Source organism: Mastigoproctus giganteus, chromosome 2 (assembly GCF_048544385.1).
Source record: "Mastigoproctus giganteus isolate SK-2022 chromosome 2, ASM4854438v1, whole genome shotgun sequence".
NCBI lineage: Eukaryota > Metazoa > Arthropoda > Arachnida > Uropygi > Thelyphonidae > Mastigoproctus > Mastigoproctus giganteus.
Window position 1 is genome coordinate 112,645,747 of NC_143576.1, and position 19,877 is coordinate 112,665,623.

Sequence of the window (19,877 nt, forward strand, 5' to 3'; positions counted from 1 at the left end):
TCAGTAAATTTCCTTCCCAGTGCCATGTTTTTTTTGCTTTTTTTAATCTCTCATTTATATCACTTTGTTCAATTTTTCTGCCAAAAATATCAATGAACATATACCTCTATCTGGATTTGATCAGATATACTTGAAGTAATTAAATCACACATGCAACTCTTATCCATTACACTGCTAGTTCAACTGTTACTCATGTGCTTATAATATCCTGTTTGCATCTCATAAACTCAATTCCTGGTTGAGAATTTGAGTGATATATGATTTTTCTCTGTAGATGAAAAATTAAAGGCCAAGCCAATAATTTTGAACAAATATATATATTCAAAAACAGTTTTCATACTGTGATCAGTATCTTCACAGTACAACTGAGCATTTCTGGTTTTGCTGCTTAAGTAACACCTGCAATGATCCATAAGCAAGAAAATACCCCCAACAAGCAATGATCATAAATCCCCAAGCATAATTACCTTATCAGCCAAATGATATTGGAGGTGCAGAACTTGTCTGGCAGTAATAACAGAGGGACCCACACCAAATCAAGGATTCACCTTCATAATACCCATTAGCAGTTCAACTTCATAATACTCTATTGCTATAGTACTTATTACACAACGTATTTTTCTGCATTTTTTTTTTTTTTTCCATTTATTATTAAAGTTCTCCGGTTTTGTAAATTTAACTTTTCATCAGGGGAAGCTCGTCCGTAGGTACTGTGGCACTACAGCACCCCACCTATTTAAATCTAGATATACAATGAACGGAGTTATATGAAATTTTGTGAAGAACAATGCAACACAATGAATATTTTTATTAACAGGACCCATATATAGTATGTGCATCCTCTATTTACAGTAATCATTTCAACATAAATGAATAAAAACATGAAATTGTTTCCAACTTTGAAGTTTAATTAACTGTAGGCCTCACTGTGTGCCAGGCAGTGACACATTTTGCATTCCAGTGAATACTGGTAGTTGGTTGCCACTGGCAACCAGCATATTGACAGCTTCCCAATATACATTTTTTATAGGTGAAACGAATCAAAGTCACTGTAAAACGTGCAGTGCAGATTTCATCGCTGACCATGATGGGTGTGTAGCCACAATGTCAGTGTCTTTTTATTATTCGCCCGAATTCCCATTAAGTAACTAAATAATATCAGTGTTAAGTCAACATTCAACAATGTAATTATGTGATTACTGCTTAATTGCGAATTGAGATTGAACTTGGTAAGTTGAAGTTATATTATGAGGTGATGTGTAAGTAAAACATTATTTCTACGACACACGATTTTGTGAAATTTGATTCGATCACAGCCTCCATGCTTCCCCATGAAGTAAATCGTGTGACAGTGAACAAACTTCATCAACTTAGTTTTTCACAATTATCTCTTCAAGAAAAAAATGCAATTAAAAAAAAAAGGCTGCCCCACACGAAAGATTCAAATTTCTCAGCGGGGAATAAGTAATAATAAGAAATATATTCGGAGTTTTAAAACTGAATGGTACCAAAGGAACAGTTGGTTTTGTGGTTGTGAAGTTAAAAATGCATTGTTTTGTTTTCCATGTTTACTGTTCGGAGGTGACTTAATGTGAACAAAGTGGCTTTACCAACATAAACAGAATGAAAGAAAAAACTCTAAAACACGAGCGTTCGAAGAAACGTATTGATAATGTGATTTCACTACCGCTTTTAGGAAGCGTAAATATTAAAGAACAGCTTAGTGAGGCTTACGGACTTTAGATCTGCAAACACAACAGAAAAGTTACCAAGAATCATGAGGCATTATCTAAAATATAAACTGCATTAAATTTTGTGGACAGTTTGAAATTCCTTTAAATGGACATGACGAAAAAGACGATTCTAAAAATCCAGGAGTATTCAGAGGATTAATAAATTTCACCTGTACATTAGATTCCAATTTAAAGAACAATTTAGAAAGTAATGCAGCATTTAAAGGCATTTCGCAAAAACTATTCAGAATGATATTCTTGACTGTTTGCTGCAAATATGCTGGGATGAAATAAAAAGAGAAATTACAGAAGCTTCATTTGTAGCTGTCACAACAGATGTTTCAGAACATATACAAATGGTAATTGTTCTGAGATATGAACTGAATGGAGACATTTTTGAGCATTTTTGGGTTTTTTTTACTCCGGAAAACCAAACAGCAGACGGAATACTGAAGTGCATTCTAGATCAGTTAGACATAATCCTCGAAGGAAATACTTAAACACTGGTTGCTCGGACATTTGATGGTGCAAGCGTGATGAAAGGCAAGAAAGGAGGAGTTCAGGCTAAAATAAAAGAAGTGTTCAAAAATGCACATTTATTCACTGCTATGCACACCAACTGAATCTGATGATGAGAAATGCAGCAAGTAGTACCTGAAATCCAAGAATATTATTTTCGAACCTCATGTCGATACTAACATTTTTCTCGAGATCACCACAGCATCTCTCTGTTCTCAGAAAGCATATGGACAGCCGTGTTGCCCGACCTTCCCATACAAGATGGAACTTCAATACACGCATCGTGAACAGCGTTTATGAAAATTTTGAATCCTTAAAAACGTGCATGGAGGAACTACAAGCGACAGCAAATGCAGATAAGACGATTTCAGAAGCAACTGGAATTTTGCACATCTCGAGTAATGAAACATTCGAGTGCTGGTTAGAACTTTTCCATCAGATAATGCCTCACGTGGAAGTTATTTATAATCAAATGCAATCTCGAGAAATTGAGGCAATTAAAATACACGAATATATAGGAAACTTTGAGAATGCCATTTTAAAATTAGGAATTCAATGTACCGTGAAAATCTTTCAAAAACACTCATGATTGAAGCGAAGGAAGTATGCGACTATATAAGTGTTGATATAAGTGAGAGATATTCTTTTACAAAGCAATTAACAAGAACTTTGTTATTTTTCATATGAAAATGCCCATGGAAAAGGTACAGGAGACTACTGAGGCATATCCCACAATTGGAAGAGAAAAACTTCTTACGGAATTACAAGTTTTCTGTAGCAGACATGATCTACACAATTATTGCAAATTAACCAACTTGATGAAATTTATCTCAGAAAATAATCTAGCTGAAGTTCTTGGTGAACTTACAAAACTCATAAAAGTTCTTCTGACCATTCTGATGACTACTTCAGAGCCCGAACAGTGCCATTTGACATTAAAAAGGCATCCAGGAGCACTATGAATCAGGAAAGGTTAAATGCTCAAGCAATGCTTTCAACAGAGAAAAGCTTGGTCAAGAGTGCACCAAACTCGAATGAAAAAGTTATTAATCTATTTTCGACAAATAAAAACCGAAGAATGGATTTTGTTTTTAAATAAAAGTTCAACTCTGTTAATGGTAAATGTCTAGTTAATGTTTTGATGTATTTGTAACTTGCTTATTATTATTACTGTGTATGTCTACATGTCTTTTAACCAAGGCAATTTAATGTAACTTTAAGACGCAGTACCCCAAAACAGAGTCACGAGCCACCACTGCTTTTCATGATTGATTTTCCTTTAGTAAACTGAAAATTAGTTTAATATAATATTTGAGGAAACAACCATATCTACTGTTTTGCAAAATGAAGATCACCACATAACAGATTTATCTGACTGAACCGTTTAGTTGTGCATTTGTTATAAACACTAATTTTAATATTTCATTTCTCACAAAGGAGAAGCTTCAAACAATCGACTTTGATATAACTACTGAAGGACAGTTTTTTTATGTACTTACTGGTAAACAAAATTCTTCAAAAGCTGGTTTTACAAAAGTTGTATACTGATTAAGAATCTGCTCCAGTTCTCTACCCCTTTCCTTTGTATCCCTCAAAACTAGAATAAAAATAATTTTAAAAAAATCATGCATTTTTATTTTTTGTGATATAAAAAAGAATAAAATATATCATTGTAGTCTTTTTAATTCATACACATTACATGAATGCTACATGTAGCATTGCATGCTACATGGTTATCCTGTAGCATGCAATAACACACAGTAGTATTGATAAAAGTGGAATTTTAATATAAATTTCATAATCAAATTATATTATTAATCAAATGCTCATCCAAAAACTTCATAAAAATAGACTTTACTCATACTTTATACAAAGTTATACAATTAGAAAAGTTTTTTTTTTTTTTTGGCTGATGTTGTACAAGCTTGCTTTCTTGCATCATATGCTTCTATTAATGCTAATGCTATAGAAGTTTATAACTATTGCATTAAGTTTCTAATCGAAAAAAAAAAAAAAAAAAAGAAGTAAATATTTTTGTTTCACTACTTTTATTAAATATTAACTTTAAACATGAAAAGCTATTACAACCTACAGTACACTATTACTGCATATGAGTTAAGGAGACAAAATACAGGGTGTTTCAGTTAAACGTTTCAGAACTTCTAAGAGGGGTAGGGTACATCCCGACAACTCGAAATCATATAGCAATGTGGGGTCGGAAATGCTTTCCTGAAGCGGTGTTGTACACAGAAGCACCATAAAGAAAAGAGACCATAAGTGAGAAATCGTTTTAATAATACATGAAAAGAAGCAAAAGGTACATGGATTAAAGTAAGTGTTCGAAGTTTCTTCCACGGGCTACAATGCACGCCTCACATCTCCGACGCATGGACATCCGAACATTCTGGAATACTCCAGACGAATTTCGAATTTCTTCGGCAGCTACTGCGATTCTTGCAACCAGCTCCTCAGCATTGTCAACAGGGGTGTCATAAACTAGCGATTTCATATGACCGTGAAAATTCCTTCACAAGGGAAGGAATTTTCAACACGCATAACGACCATATCTGGGCGGTCGAGAACCCGCATGCAATACGACGTCGTGCAGCACAGATTCGATTTTCGGTCAATGTATGGGCCGGTATTATGGGAGATCACCTCATCGGACCTTACCTGTTACCGTCGTCTAACCGGACCTATCTACTTGATCTTTCTGCAGCAAGTATTGCCACAACTTTTGAGAGATGAACAGATTTCTGCATCGACGCAACAGACAATGTGGTTCCAACACGATGGAGCCCCTGTCCATTATAGCGGAGATGTTCGTAACTACCTGGATGTCACATTTGGTCAACAGTGGATCGGACGTGGTGGTCCCGCGCGTTGGCCTGCTCGGTCACCCGACCTATCATGTCTTGATTTTTATTTCTGGGGTCATATGAAATCGCTAGTTTATGACACCCCTGTTGACAATGCTGAGGAGCTGGTTGCAAGAATCGCAGTAGCTGCCGAAGAAATTCGAAATTCGCCTGGAGTATTCCAGAATGTTCGGATGTCCATGCGTCGGAGATGTGAGGCGTGCATTGTAGCCTGTGGAAGAAACTTCGAACACTTACTTTAATCCATGTACCTTTTGCTTCTTTTCATGTATTATTAAAACGATTTCTCACTTACGGTCTCTTTTCTTTATGGTGCTTCTGTGTACAACACCGCTTCAGGAAAGCATTTCCGACCCCACATTGCTATATGATTTCGAGTTGTCAGGATGTACCCTACCCCTCTTAGAAGTTCTGAAACGTTTAACTGAAACACCCTGTATATTTGATGATCCTAAATGTGAATTTTACACATATACCTAAGAAGAAAGGTTATGCCACAGAACCAAAGTAGAAAAGATAAATAAAAAAGAGAAAGTTAGTTGCCTAAGTTGAGAGCTGACCTTTAAAAGGAAGTCTGACCACTGATGCATGCATTTGAACTGGTTTGGAAGAAAGAAGTGGAATTGCAGATGCTGATTCAGAACTTCTCACAGAAATATCTGCTGAAAAATGCATACAGCATAAATTGAATATCTATATGACAGGGATGGAATGAGAGTAGGGGAAGGAAGAATTAACTAATGCGATTGTTCTCTTTTGGTTGAGAGAATTTTGTTACTAAAGCTGTTGCTTGTATCCATAGGTATATATTCTCTGTAAGAAGTGTGCATTTATGGTCAATTGGCATGTTGAGTGGAATAAAAAATCCAGAATAACTTGAGGAAGGGAAGGAATTGCACTCTCCGGCTGAGATTAGTTAATTATAGCCTTGATCCGATGATGTTACAAACAGCAAATTCTAGGAAGCATTCAGTAAGTAATTGTAGAAGCTACTAGGCTTTTCATGCCAACAAAGAAATACTGTTCAAGGGTTACACACAAATGGATGCAAGATGAAACTAGTAGCAGTGAAGAAAATTACATGGGAGGCACACAAGGCATCAGATGACAGAGAAGTGTATAGTACAAAAGAACCAGTATGCACTATACTTAGATTTCAGAAATGTTTTGCTACTGTTGCACCTAAAAGATCGCTATATAAATCAGAGCAGGGTGGCATTAAGGGCAAGTTGCTGCAATGGATAAAGGGGTGCTCGAGTAGGAGGGGAGGGGGGAGAGAGGCTGATTATCAATGGGCAATGATCTTTGGGGATTAGTGGAGTCCCTTCAGGGTTCAGTTGAGTGTTCTATGTTCTATATTTATTTATTAATTTGATAGTATGAGGATCATAATGAGGTAAACTTCTCTTATTCTTTTACAAATTATTTATTAATGTAATGTTTTCTCTATTTATTAATGACATTGATGAAGGTATATATATCAGGCTTAATGCCTAAGTTTGCGGGTTGATTAATGATAGTAATCAAGATATGCTAATGCAACAAGATCTAGAAAAATTAGGCAGATGGGCTGAGAAGTTGAAGTTTCAACATTTACACATGCAAGGTACTGCACATGGGTAGCAGTAATCCACAATATATGCCACTGTGTGGTACTGCTCAGGGTGGTAGAAAATGAAAAAGAACTGAGGTTAGCTGTGTATTCAGATATGAAAATCTCTGAGCAGTACAGACTGGCTACCAATTAGGTAAGAGCATAGCTTATGGGGTTGTCGATGTTATATAGAAATTTTGCTATAAGGCATGGGGTTGGCAACCTTTTTTGAATGAAGAGCCATTTTTGATCTAATTTTTAAAAAAAAAAAGAGAATCCGAAGGGCCACACCTCATCTCAAGCTGGGAGGAGGGGGGGGGTTAAGAAATGGAATAGAGTGGGAAGGTATTTTATTAAAATTATATATATTTTGAAATATTATTTATTAATATGTACTGAAAAAAACGTAACAAACATCCAATTAGGTAAGAATTAATGTGACTTTTGCAGCTAAACTTCTTGAGTCTAAACTTCTAAACTTCTCTCAACGTCAGGTGAGTATGCCAAAATTTTCATTTTTACAGATGCTGAGAGACTCACATTGTTCAGAAGGTTTCTTGGTTTATTTTTAATATAGCTCATGTTTGAAAATATTTGCCCGCAGAAATACGCCAGAAAAAAAAAAAAAAAAAAAAAAAAAAACTGAGAAGTCCAAATGCAAATATTTTCAAATTTATATGTCCAGTAATCCATGCATTGAACACAATTTGGTTTTGCTTTTTCAACTCATCTATTGCCGTCCATTTGTGTAGAATTGCAAGGGCAGCCTTTTGCCTTTCCAAATCCTCAATTTCAGTTTTAAGGCATTTTAGCCCTGCACTCCACGTGTCCTTGATTTTTAAGTCCTCTAACTCAATTTTAAACTGTGCTTCATGTGGGCTAAAAGTTAAAGAGCTGCAATTACATGTTCAAAGAGCCGCATGTAGCTCGTGAGCCACGGGTTGCCAACCCCTGCTATAAGGGATAAGGAATGATTAACCCATTGCACGAAGAAATGGTTAGACTGCATCTTGAATATAAGTGTGGATGCATCATTTCAGGAAGAATGTGAAAATGCTGGAATGGGTGCAGAGAAGGGCAATGAGATTGGTGAGGTGGAATGAGTGCTCTTTCCAAGAAAGACTTCAGTTCTTATTAGCTCAAATTGCAGTGTCAGGATAGTAGTCACTGTGAAGTGATCTGATTGGGGTGTTTAAGTCTTTGCCTTCAGGTAGTTTGAATAAATTGAAGGTAAAATGTTTTTTTTTTTTTGTTGTTGTTGATGCTGTATAAGCTTGCTTTCTTACACCGTTTGCCACTACTAATATTACCTAGACTCCTGCTATTCCCATCGCAAAAAACTTCATGTATATCAATGCAGATTAAAATATTTTTGTAGAGGATTGTCAATAGCATTACTTAGCGCAGTGGTGCATGATCCCCAGAAGGGTCGGGGCAATTTTTAAATAAAATTAGCTGTTGTGCACATGAAAGCCAAAAAAACTGTTATTAAAATTACTTTTCGATGGTGTTGGTGTAGAGACTTCACTATTCGAATGAAGTCTAAGATACAAATGAACCCTGTTGCCACTATTTTTTAGGGTGGTTTCACATATGATGCAGGCGGCTTTCTTACTTATTGTCCTTGTGGATAATACGGCTTAATTTGCTCACTGGCTATGGGCACACAGAAATCAGCTGACTAGTGTGACTTCTCAGTATGTATTATTACTTCTCAGTACTATTCAATTGCTGAACCATGATCCCTCTAGCTCTTAATTCGTGCTTCCTACAACAAAAATTTCTGAAATTGCCTAAAGGCCAGAGGTGCTTGGTTTGGTTTGGTTTGGATTTTATTGGCGCATTAGCAACTAAGGCTATAATGCGCCAAGACCACCAGAGGTGCGAATATGCTGTGGCAGTAAATAGTAAGTCTGTTGCACGCACGCTTTATTCTGCTTCATAATTTGGTGCTTTCACGTCAACTTGGATGTGTTTTTCATTCTTTTGCTACATTTTATATTATGGTTGTTTTTAGTAAGAAAAAAATATATATACATTTTTATATATTTTACCATGGACAATTGGGTAATCACGACAAAACGGTCCAGGAGTGACGACAATAATGTTGCTACAGATACATCAAAAGCTGAAAGGGTAAGAAATGTATCATGTGAAAATTTGGACACTAACATTATTTCAAGTGTAGTGCAACCACCAAATTCTGGTAGAGCCATCATATTCCAAATCAAAAAGAATGAAAAAAAGAATAGAAAATATCAAGAAGAATTTATGAAGTATGGCTTTACTTACAGTGTTGTTGATGATGAGCAACGTCCTGCATGCGTAATATGTTACGAAAACTGGCTAACGAAAGCATGAAACCTATTAAATTAAAAAGACATTTTCATACGAAACATCCAGCGATATTGAAAACTACAGAACCCTTGTTCAAGAGGACACGCTGACGCCACACGTCTGAAATCTTTCATGAAGGAACACTGCAGTTCTTTGTAAAGCTTTAAGAGCATTGCTGGATGTTTCATATTTAATAGGAAAAAATTTGAAATCACATACTATTGCTGAATCTCTTGTTCTCCCTGCTGCAATAAAAATGATTTCAATTATGCATGGAGAAAAGTACAGCAATGAACAACGTAAATTTCAATTTATTAAATCGATTGAGAGAAAGTCAAATTTTTGCAATACAGTTAAATGAATTAACAGGTATTTAAAACCTTGAACCTTGCTCAACTTATTGTATATGTGAGATATTTTGGAGAATTTTCTATTTTGCAAAGCTTTGGAAGGAAGAACAATGGGCGAGATTATTGATGTTATAAATATTTTCCTTCAAACAAATATCTAAAGTAGAACAACTGCTTTGCGATTTGTACTGATAGTGCGGCTGCATTAAGAGGATAAAATAAAGGAAATTGCTCCAAATATAGCTTTGAATCATTGCATTATACATTACATAGGGAAGCATTAGTAGCAAAGGAAATGCAAACTGATTTTCATGAAGTTTTGAAAGATACGATAGTGTGATAAACTTTATTATAAAGTAGAAGCTTAAATAGCATACTTTTCACAATGCTTTGTAATGAAATGGGATGAGATGCTTCTTTTATATAAGAAAGTGAGGTGATTGTCCAGTGGTCAAGTGTTGCGACGTCTTTTTAACCTCAAACATCAAGTTTTGTTTTTATCGGATAAAAATCAGAACATTGCTCAATTGTTCACAAATCAAAAATGGCTTAGTTCCCTTGCTGATATATTTGAAAAATTTAATGATTTAAATTTAAGTCTTCAAGGACAGGAACAATTATATTAATACTAAGTGATAAAACAGAAACTTTCGAAGGGAAGCTTAATCTTTGAAAATCTGAATTTGAGCGTAACAATACTGAAATGTTCCCGTGCTTTTCTGATTTTGTTATAATATTGACATTTTACAATTTAGGGATATCATTGCCACACCTAACAATGCTAATTAAGAATTTTTTCAAATGATTTAATGTATCTCCAGAAAAAAAGTTGTATTGGATTAGCAATCCCTTTGCTTTTGATATTTCTTGTCTTAAAATTATTTGTTTGCTGAATTACCATTCAGCAAAAGGAAGACCATATCGACCTATTGTCTCACGAAGCATTATGTGCTCTTTTCAAAACTACTAGGGAAAATTTTTGGCATTCTCTTCAAGATGAGTATCCAGAATTATCGAAATTGGTGATACAAACATTGCTACCTTGTTGGTTTCTCAAAATTAACAGCTATAATAACAAAACAGTGTTCTAGGCTCGTCCTTCTCATTAATTGTTTTGTTTTGTAATTGTTCATTTTTTATTGTTTTGTAATTTTAATTGAAGAATAAGAATTTGATTTGTTGTTTTTGCTGTATTCAATTAAAATATTAAACAATTATTTCAATGTGTAAATTAAAAAGGAAACAATTTTTTTATTCCTTTCTCACAGTACTCGAATAAAATTTTCTACTACATAATTTATAAAATGCCGTTTTTCTTCTCTAAAAATCTGGTCATCCTACCTTGGGGTTTACATTGAGAGGTCGTGTTAATTTATGTTTAATACAGACGGTCACGAGTGAAATAAGTTTGTGCGTCACTGACTCATATGATGAAAAGAAGCAAGCATATACAGCATCAGCCAGAGGGAAAAAACACCTTCCCCTCCAATAGACTGTCTAGTTCTTCCTTGATTTTATCCAAACTACATGCTTCCAGAACAACACATGGAAGTTTGTTCCAACGATCAACCACACACCAGCTAAAGGCAAACCTCAGCACATTTATTCTGCAATTACCTTTCCTTAATTTGAATGCATGCTTCCCCCATGCGTGTTAGTCTGAGCAAGAGGAACAACACCATCAAGCACTAAGCTAGAACAATCCATTCAAAGCTTCAAATGCCTCAATCAGATGACCTTGTAGGTCCCTCACCTCCAGATGTTGCAATTTGCAGACCTTTCATGGTAAGAGAACCCCCCCCTTTTTTTTTTATCAAAACCCCAAACACGAAAGGTATCAAAACCTATAGTACCTAGTACCGTGCATGGGTTGAAGGAGAAGTATGGGGGGTGGGGGATGCCGGAAACTTTGCTCTAGAGACTAAACATGGGTTTCGCCACTTCAAGCCTCCAATAAGAAAAGTGGTGGTATTTCACCGGTTGATGAAAGTCATCTACCACCTACTTGTTACCCCAATAATCTTGATGCTCCTCCATGCAACCATTCCACCAGATCATCCACCTTCCTAAAATGAGGCACCCATACTGGTATGCAGTACTAAAGATGTAAGCTAAAATGTTGATTATCTCATTGCCTCATACAATGGGATAATCACCTCCTTATCGCTGCTACTATAAAATTCCTCTATATCATTTACAAAGCCCCATGAGCTGTGTTGGCAGACTTTCTGCACTACTCAAAGAACTTTATACCTGATTGCATAATTGCTCCCACCAGGTTTTTCCATTTTCCACTACCCTGAGTGGTACTAGTACCAATTGTGTGGTAAGTTTAAGATTGACATTTGTCAATCTTAAACTTACCACACAGATTGACATTTGGCAATTTCAGCTGCCATTTTTCAGACCATCTACCTAATTTTTCTATTTCTTGTTATAGTAGCATTACTATTACTGTCATCTGTTAAGTTAGACGTTAAGCCTGATACACCTTCATCAATATTAAAAGTACAAAAAACAACAATGGGACCAATGTTGAACACTGAGAATTTCAACTAATAAAATTAGTCCAGAAAGAAGTGTCCACTGATAACTACTGTCTTCTCCCACTCAACCATCCCTTTATTCATAGCAATAATTTGTCCTAATGCCACACTGCTCCAATTTATACTTTTATGTGCAATAGTCTCAATGTGCAATAGTATCAAACGTTTTGCTGAAATCCAAGTATATGATATAAAAATTGTTTTTTGCATCCATTCCTCTGTTACAGTAAAAATACACTCCTGTCTAGATGGCCCTGCATTGCTTTTTTAATCAGTGACTCCATCATTTTTCTTGGAAGAGAAGTCCAAACTAACAGGTCTGTAATTACTCATGTCACCAACTGATCCCCATTTATAAATTAAAGATACATTTGATGAGCTCCAGTCTACAGAGACTTCCCCTAAACCCAAAGAGGCTCTCAAAACTAAGGCTAATGGTTTGCTTACCTCCTTTGCTACCTTGGTTAATATAAATGGATTTATAGTCAAGTGGCAAGAAATGCTAAGATCATCCACGAACTATGCTGCATTGACCGTACTTTGGAGTTATTCCACAATGGGATTTATTCAATTATGAAAAGAGTGGGATTCAAAACCAACCCTTGAGGGACACCTTCCTGTAGGAAGACATCTGATAGTGTGGTTTGGAAGTGCACTTAGAAATTGCGGTGCTGCAGTAAAGTTTGGACGAGAATGGGCAAACATCCATGCAGTACACAGCAGTATAACAGGTTAAGGATTCCATACGTCCAGGTGGTGTCAGAGGCTTTGTTGATATCAAAACAAACTGCTATCTGATGTTCAGATCGCAGGAAGGCTTTTCTAACTGAACCTTCCATTTGTATCAAAATATCTAAGGTGGCTTTATTTTGTCTGAGCCCATTCTGGATATTGTGTAGGATGTTGTACTCTTATAAATACCAAGAGTCTGTGATTTACCATTTTCCCCAAAATCAATCTGAACAAATATAGGCCTGTATCTGTTTAGATTGGTGGGATCTTTTCCTGGATTCAGGAATGCAAGAACAATGGTAGCATGCTACCATTATTCTGGGAACCAGTTTTCAGTATAATTTCTATTACAGAAAGAAAAGAAAAAAAAAAAAAAAAAGGAAAAAAAAGTGACCGTAAAGAACTGCCAATAAGTTATTTGATCACTGATTAATGAATGTTGTTTAGTCCCACAGCTCTGTGCCCAGATATTGATAGCGCTCTTTTTAATGTGTTTTGTGAACATAATAGTCTTCATCCCCACTTGAGAAAATTTATCTCGTGTTTTTCTATTTCTATCTTTGGAGTAAAATGATACTGCTGAGGTCTTTGCAAAAGTGTAACCAAGGGTATTTGCAATTTGTGGAGGTTCTGCTATCTGCCACTTATTTTTCCCAGATTTATTGGGAAATTGTGATATGATTTATTGTTGAAGAAAAATGCATCCAGGAAGTCTTGTCGGCTTTACGTAGCCCTCAGAAGAGTTTGTTTATTAATGAGGTTGGCTGTAGTGGGTTTTGGCGGAAGATGTTCCAAGTTCAATTTTGTTCCTTTTTGGCAACAAAGCAATCATTGTTCCACCAAGTTTTTGGGTGCATCAGCAGTTTCACAGATGTTTTAGGTTGTTGTTGCTATTTGGTTTTTAGGAGCATTAGCAACCAAGGCCATATTGCTCCAGGAATATGCGGTGGTCATTCCCTGACCTTTCCACATCCTCCGTATTTGGTGGTCACGGGCTGGAACCCCGGTCTAATCAAGAAGCATGTGCTACGCACTGCTGCTCCTGCCCACCTGGCTACGGAGGCGCCTAATGTTTTAGGTATGACACTATCAGCTGCATATAGTAACATCCAAGTAACATACTTGACTGCATCAATGGGTGAGCACTGTTGAATGATCTGCAAATTTGGTATTTCTGTAGGTCGGTATTTAGCCCAATCAGCTTTCTCAAGTTTCCATTTAGGATTTCTATTTGGTATATTGGATATTTTATTTAACGATTTTATTATGACTGGAAATGGTCACTGTGGAACAGATTACTAGAAGCATTCCATTTCAGCATAGGGAACATACTTGGAAAACAAATGGACCAGATCAATGCAGTACTGGTGCCTGATGGGAGGTCAACATACTCATTAAGGAGAGTAAGATTGTTGTCATCCATGAACTGTTCACTTTGTTTGCCCTGCCAATCGATGTAGTTATTTCCCCACAGTAAGTGACGACTGTTAATATCTCCTAGGATACAATATGGTACAGGTAATTGTGATATCAGGATATTTAGATCATTATACTGTGCATTACAGTTTGGTGGTATGTAAAAAAAAAAAAAAAAGTAAAGTGCAGCCATTATCAACCCACTGCAGGATGGAAGCCTCCTCAACAATTCATGCTGAAGGAAATAGACCATAATCTGCCACGCTGGTCCAGTGCAGGTTGGCAGATTGACCGTATTCAGCAGTCAGGGGCTTGAACCCCGGTCTACTCAAAGAGCGTGTGCTACTGCACTCCCACTCCTGACCACTTGGCTACGGAGGCCGTTTGGTGGTATGTATAAAGAACAAACTTTTATATTCCAATGATGAGTTGAATGGCTACTGCTTCAAGGGGAGTAATTGTTGCATGGGGACTACGTGTGGAGCTATGCTGGATCCCCTCTTTTTTGAAAATTATATCTGTTTATATTTTGAGCAGCTGATGGTTTTAAGTATGTTTCTTGGAGGTAGGCACATATTGGTACATACCAAGCAATAAGATCATAAATGTCACCAATGTTGAATCATAAACCATAACAGTTCCATTGAATTAATGTATCCATTTTTTATTTCTTGTTGTGCCTTCAAATTTATTCTGAAGGACTGCACTTGGTGTTTGTCTACCATAGCTATATCCTTTTTTTTTTTTTGGATTGTTTGTTTGTTTTTCGGTTTTATTGGCGCATTAGCTGCTAAGGCTATAATGCGCCTTTTTTTTTTTTTTTTTGGAAAAAACTAGTTTTCGCAAGTCCATATCCTCCTCCATAAAAAGATCAAGTAGTACCTGTTTTCTGATGACCATTTCATCATGAGCTTGTGAATGAACAGTGTTATTATTTTCCTCATCTTCTTTACTAGGAGGAGGCAGGATTGTTAATAATGTATTGATTGCTTGCTTGTTCCTGTACTGCTTTGTGGAGAGGAGAATAGGTTTCAGATATGATTTGAAAAAAGATTCATTCACAGTATAGTTAACTCAACTTGGTCTGCTCGCAATAAAGGATACTTCACTCTTTGCAAAATTAAGTACCCTTTAATCGGAACATTTGATTTTTCAGTTTTCCATCTGTCAAAAATCTTGAAGTATGCTTGGTGATCTTTATTAGTTTGGGCATTTGATTTCTGTTGCACTGCAGTCTTGGCAACTGTGATCAGTAGATCCCCATTTTGCAAAACTGACAACTCCTCTGGATGCTGTTTGAGAATGTCCAAATTTTTGGATATTATAAAAGTAGAGAGGGTTTGGGATATAGGGTCTTATATTGCATTTCAAATATCCAGCTTTGGTGGATGTGGGATGCTGTGGCAAGTTTGATTTGAATTAGATTTCGTGTTGATGAGGATCAGATTTCATGTTGAAATGAGGTGATCATCTCACTTTATTGATATTCTCTTAACTTCAATCACTCCTTGTTCTTTGAGTTCTCTAAGTATTTCTTCTTCCTCCTTAATATCTTCGAAGACGTTAAGGAGGTTCCGATGTGAAACTGCTCCTTTTGATGTATTAAGTGATGTGGGGAGTTACAGTAACTGGTAACCTTCCAAATCAGTTAGTGTTTAATAGCTTCCATGAGTGGTTTTGGACTGGCAGTTTCAATGAATATGTCATCCGATTTGTGATGTTTGACATTCTTTGGGCATCCAGCCATGTTCTTTTTGTAACCTGAATAGTGACAGCTTACCTACAGGAACTTCATTCGTGGAATGCATTATAATAAAGGTAGGAGCTGTGTATTCATCTAAATTAGTCTTCTGTCTCTTAGATCAATACTTTTGGCATCAGCTTTTCTTGTCATCTGGGTTGCAGCCCAGAGGCACTATCATCAGTGCTGGTTATGGTTTGAGCAGTACCACAAGCGTGACCAAGCATTATAAGGTTAGTGTTGGTAAAAGAGAGAAAAATAAGAAGGTGGCTTTCCTTTTTGCAATTTACTTACAGCTCATAAGATAAGCTGCTTTAGTTAACAGAAACAGAAGAAAAAACTTTAAAAACCAACAAAGAACCGTATCTTTCAGAAAAACGGAGTGATTTTTGAACCAAACAATGAATTACTTGGTCATATGAATACTTGCACCAGGGCCAAATGGATGCACTGCTTTACATTTAATATGGTTCTTAACTTAAGAGCAATCCCCCTTCCCATCCACCTCATCTGTACTTTCTGAACATGCAAGTATACAATGCATCTGTTCTTACTCTTAGTTACCCAACACAGACCATGAATTTGCTTGTTCCACGAGGAACACCAGCAGGCCTTGATCTCCCCAACACTGTGCTTTCCAGGCTGCACGTGGAATATAAGCAGTGCAAGAATCACTTTCACCTCCTGCAGCTACTGTTAATCTATTAGTCTGTGAATCCTCCCAAGCTAGCAGTGCCCATTGATTTCGGCCCACCTAACAGTGACTCGATAGCATCAGCATATATTCTTGCACCCATTCCTGTAAAAATGGGCTCTCCTGTTAACAAGCACAGACCATGATGAGAAAAATTCTAACCTGCAAGCCTTACACAGTCTTTCTTCTGAGCTGAACTGACTGACAACACTCTCACCGAGTACTCCCTCCTATCGTGTCTGCACAGAATTGCAGACACTTTCAAATTTATTTATAACTTGTGACTTTTTATACCAGCATTAACCAAACTTTTTTAGTCACGGAACACTTGTCATTTCACAATATACTGAAGGAACACTTACAAAACAAGTTTAGAGGGAGCCAAAGAACCGTTTGTAATATTTTATTACATACGATGCACTGTGCATCAGGAGCATCTTTATTTCCAACACACGTAAAGCCGAAATTCAAATAACTGTCATCATATTTTCGTTTTGTTCTTTTATTAGGTGGTTAATGTTTTTTTCACTTTTGATTTTTTGGGGAACAAAAGGTTGCGATTGTTCATCCTCACTTTTAAGTGTAACAATATTGTGTTCCTTTTTTCAACCACAGAGCCAAAGAACCGTTTGTAATATTTTATTACATACGATGCACTGTGCATCAGGAGCATCTTTATTTCCAACACACGTAAAGCCGAAATTCAAATAACTGTCATCATATTTTCGTTTTGTTCTTTTCTTTTATTAGGTGGTTCCTGTTTTTTTCACTTTTGATTTTTTGGGGAACAAAAGGTTGCGATTGTTCATCCTCACTTTTAAGTGTAACAATATTGTGTTCCTTTTTTCAACCACAAATCCATGGTCATTTATTTTAATAATAAAAGTTCTGGGGGCAAAGACGTTTCACGTGAGCGGGTAGCTAATATCAGGGAAGAGAGCCTAAAAAATTTCAAGGGTTGTGTTAGGGTTGTTAAATATACAAGAACAGTAAATCTTAATTGTTTATACAGTAACGTTAGAAGTGTCGTCAATAAAATGAGCGAATTCGAACTGCTGGTTAAAACAAGTAACGCGGACATAATAGGGCTTACAGAGACGTGGTGCCACCCGGAAATTGGGGATGATGAGTTTCAGTACGGCTTGTATAATGTATTTAGGAAGGATAGAGTAGATAGAAGGGGTGGTGGGGTAATGCTTCTTATCAGAAGCAGCCTGAGTGCGATGATAGCTTTCCCGGATTCAGACATTTCACATGCTAGTATAGAGTCTGTATGGTGTGAGATAGTTGGAAACAAAGGTATAATGCGAGTAGGAGTAATCTACAGACCAGGTGATTGTGAAGATTATGACAAAAGCCTCTACATGCAAATGGAATGGGCAAGTAAGCGTCAATGCCTTATTATGGGTGATTTCAATTTGCCTCTAATTGATTGGAGTAAATGGGAAGGAAACTCGACATGGGGAACAAAATTTTTAAATCAACTAGATGACTGTTATTTGTATCAACATGTCAGGGAAAGTACTAGAGAAAAGAATATCCTAGACCTCATCATCACACATGAATCAGATGACATAACAGGGCTGACAGTAGAGGAACCAGTAGCAGGAAGTGATCACGGAGTTCTACGGTGGATGATGACGAGAGAGGTAGCAGAAGTAAAAGGCAAAGGAATAGGTTTTAATTTCAGAAAAGGAAATTACGATGCCTTAAGGTACTACATGGCCTCTATTAACTGGGTAGATATCGCGCTGAGAATGAATACAACTGAACTGTGGTACACTTTTAAAACATTAATCACAGATGCCTTGAATGCGTATATACCATTAAAAAAATACTCCACGAGAAGGGTTCCAAGTTGGATGAATAGTGAAGTTGCCACATTACTTGAGCAGAAAAAGGTGGCATGGAAAGGTTACAGAGCAATAAAAAGTACTGAAGCCTATAACAGCTACAAGGTGATCTGTAATAGAGCCACAGAAAAGGTTCGACAGGCAAAGGCAGTTGATGAGAAATCACTAGCAAACAGAGCAAAGAGGGGGGATAAAGAATTCTTCACATATATAAATGCCAAGAAGAGCAGGACAAACCAGATCGGACCTTTACGTAAGGGAAAGAGGATAGTAATATATACACCAGCTGCCGTTGCAGATGAACTCAACAGTTATTTTGCATCGATATTTACAAATGAAAAGCCTTTTGTGGCAATGGGAAATTGTGGGAGCAAAGTTAAAAAATATGTAATTAATGATATTGAAATTTCGCAAGATTATTTAATGAAAAAACTTTCGAGCCTACAGACCAGTAAGGCTCCTGAAGTTGATGGAATATACCCTATAATCTTAAGAGAGGCGGCAAGCGAGTGCATTGAACCATTGAGGCTAATTATGCGAGCATCACTAGACTCTGGGGAGATTCCCTTGGATTGGAAAAGTGCCAATGTATCTCCCATACATAAGGGTGGCTCTAAGAGTGAAGTGGGAAATTATCGACCTGTCAGTCTGACTTCAGTTGTAGGGAAAATCATGGAGGCAATGATCAAGGGTGGAATTCAGGATCATCTGGATTGAATTGAAATTCTCAAGGATACTCAGCATGGTTTTGTAAAAGGAAAATCATGTTTAACAAATCTGGTTCGCTATTTTGAAAGGGTCACTCACGAGCTGGATTTAGGGAATAATTTTGACATTGTTTATTTAGATTTCAGCAAAGCTTTTGACTCAGTCCCACATGAGCGGTTGCTTTATAAGTTGGAACAGGTTGGAATCACTGGGAAAATCCTTAGATGGATAGCAGGATGGCTTCAGGGCAGGAGGCAGAGGGTTGTGATAAATGGCTATTCCTCAGATTGGGTTGATGTAAGAAGTGGGGTTCCCCAAGGATCAGTATTAGGACCACTGTTGTTTTTAATTTTCATAAACGACATTGATGAAGGGATAGAGGGCGCGATGTCTAAATTTGCAGATGACGTTAAAATTGGTAGAGTAGTTAATGATCACTGTCAAGCTGAGCTTCTTCAGAGAGACCTAGATAGACTTCAAGAATGGTCAGAAAAATGGCAGCTGTGCTTTAATCCAACAAAGTGTAAGGTATTACACCTGGGAAACAGTAATCCCAAAAAAACTTATTCACTTGGTGGAGTTCAACTAAATCCAGTACTGGAGGAAAGGGACTTGGGTGTTACGATACGGTCAGACATGAAATTCTCTGAGCATTGTAAACAGGTTGCAAGGAAGGCCCATGGTGTCCTATCGATGATCTATCGAACTTTTGCAAGTAGAGATAGGGACGTGATAATCCCATTATATAAGGCTTATGTTAGACCACACTTGGAAT

At 36.8% G+C, this 19,877-nt stretch overlaps 1 protein-coding gene across 2 annotated transcripts in view; it reads right to left on the minus strand.

Annotated features, from left to right (window-relative positions):
* Positions 1-19,877, minus strand: part of LOC150089500 (uridine-cytidine kinase 2-B-like) — a 241,168-nt gene that overhangs the window by 131,822 nt on the left and 89,469 nt on the right. For both annotated transcript variants that reach the window (XR_016546671.1, XM_090368627.1), the window contains exon 5: positions 3,752-3,849. Coding sequence is in view for 1 of the 2 variants with exons in the window: in XM_090368627.1 (XP_090224753.1) it covers positions 3,752-3,849 (98 nt within the window). In the remaining variant the exon portion in view is untranslated. The remainder of the gene's footprint in view (positions 1-3,751; positions 3,850-19,877) is intronic.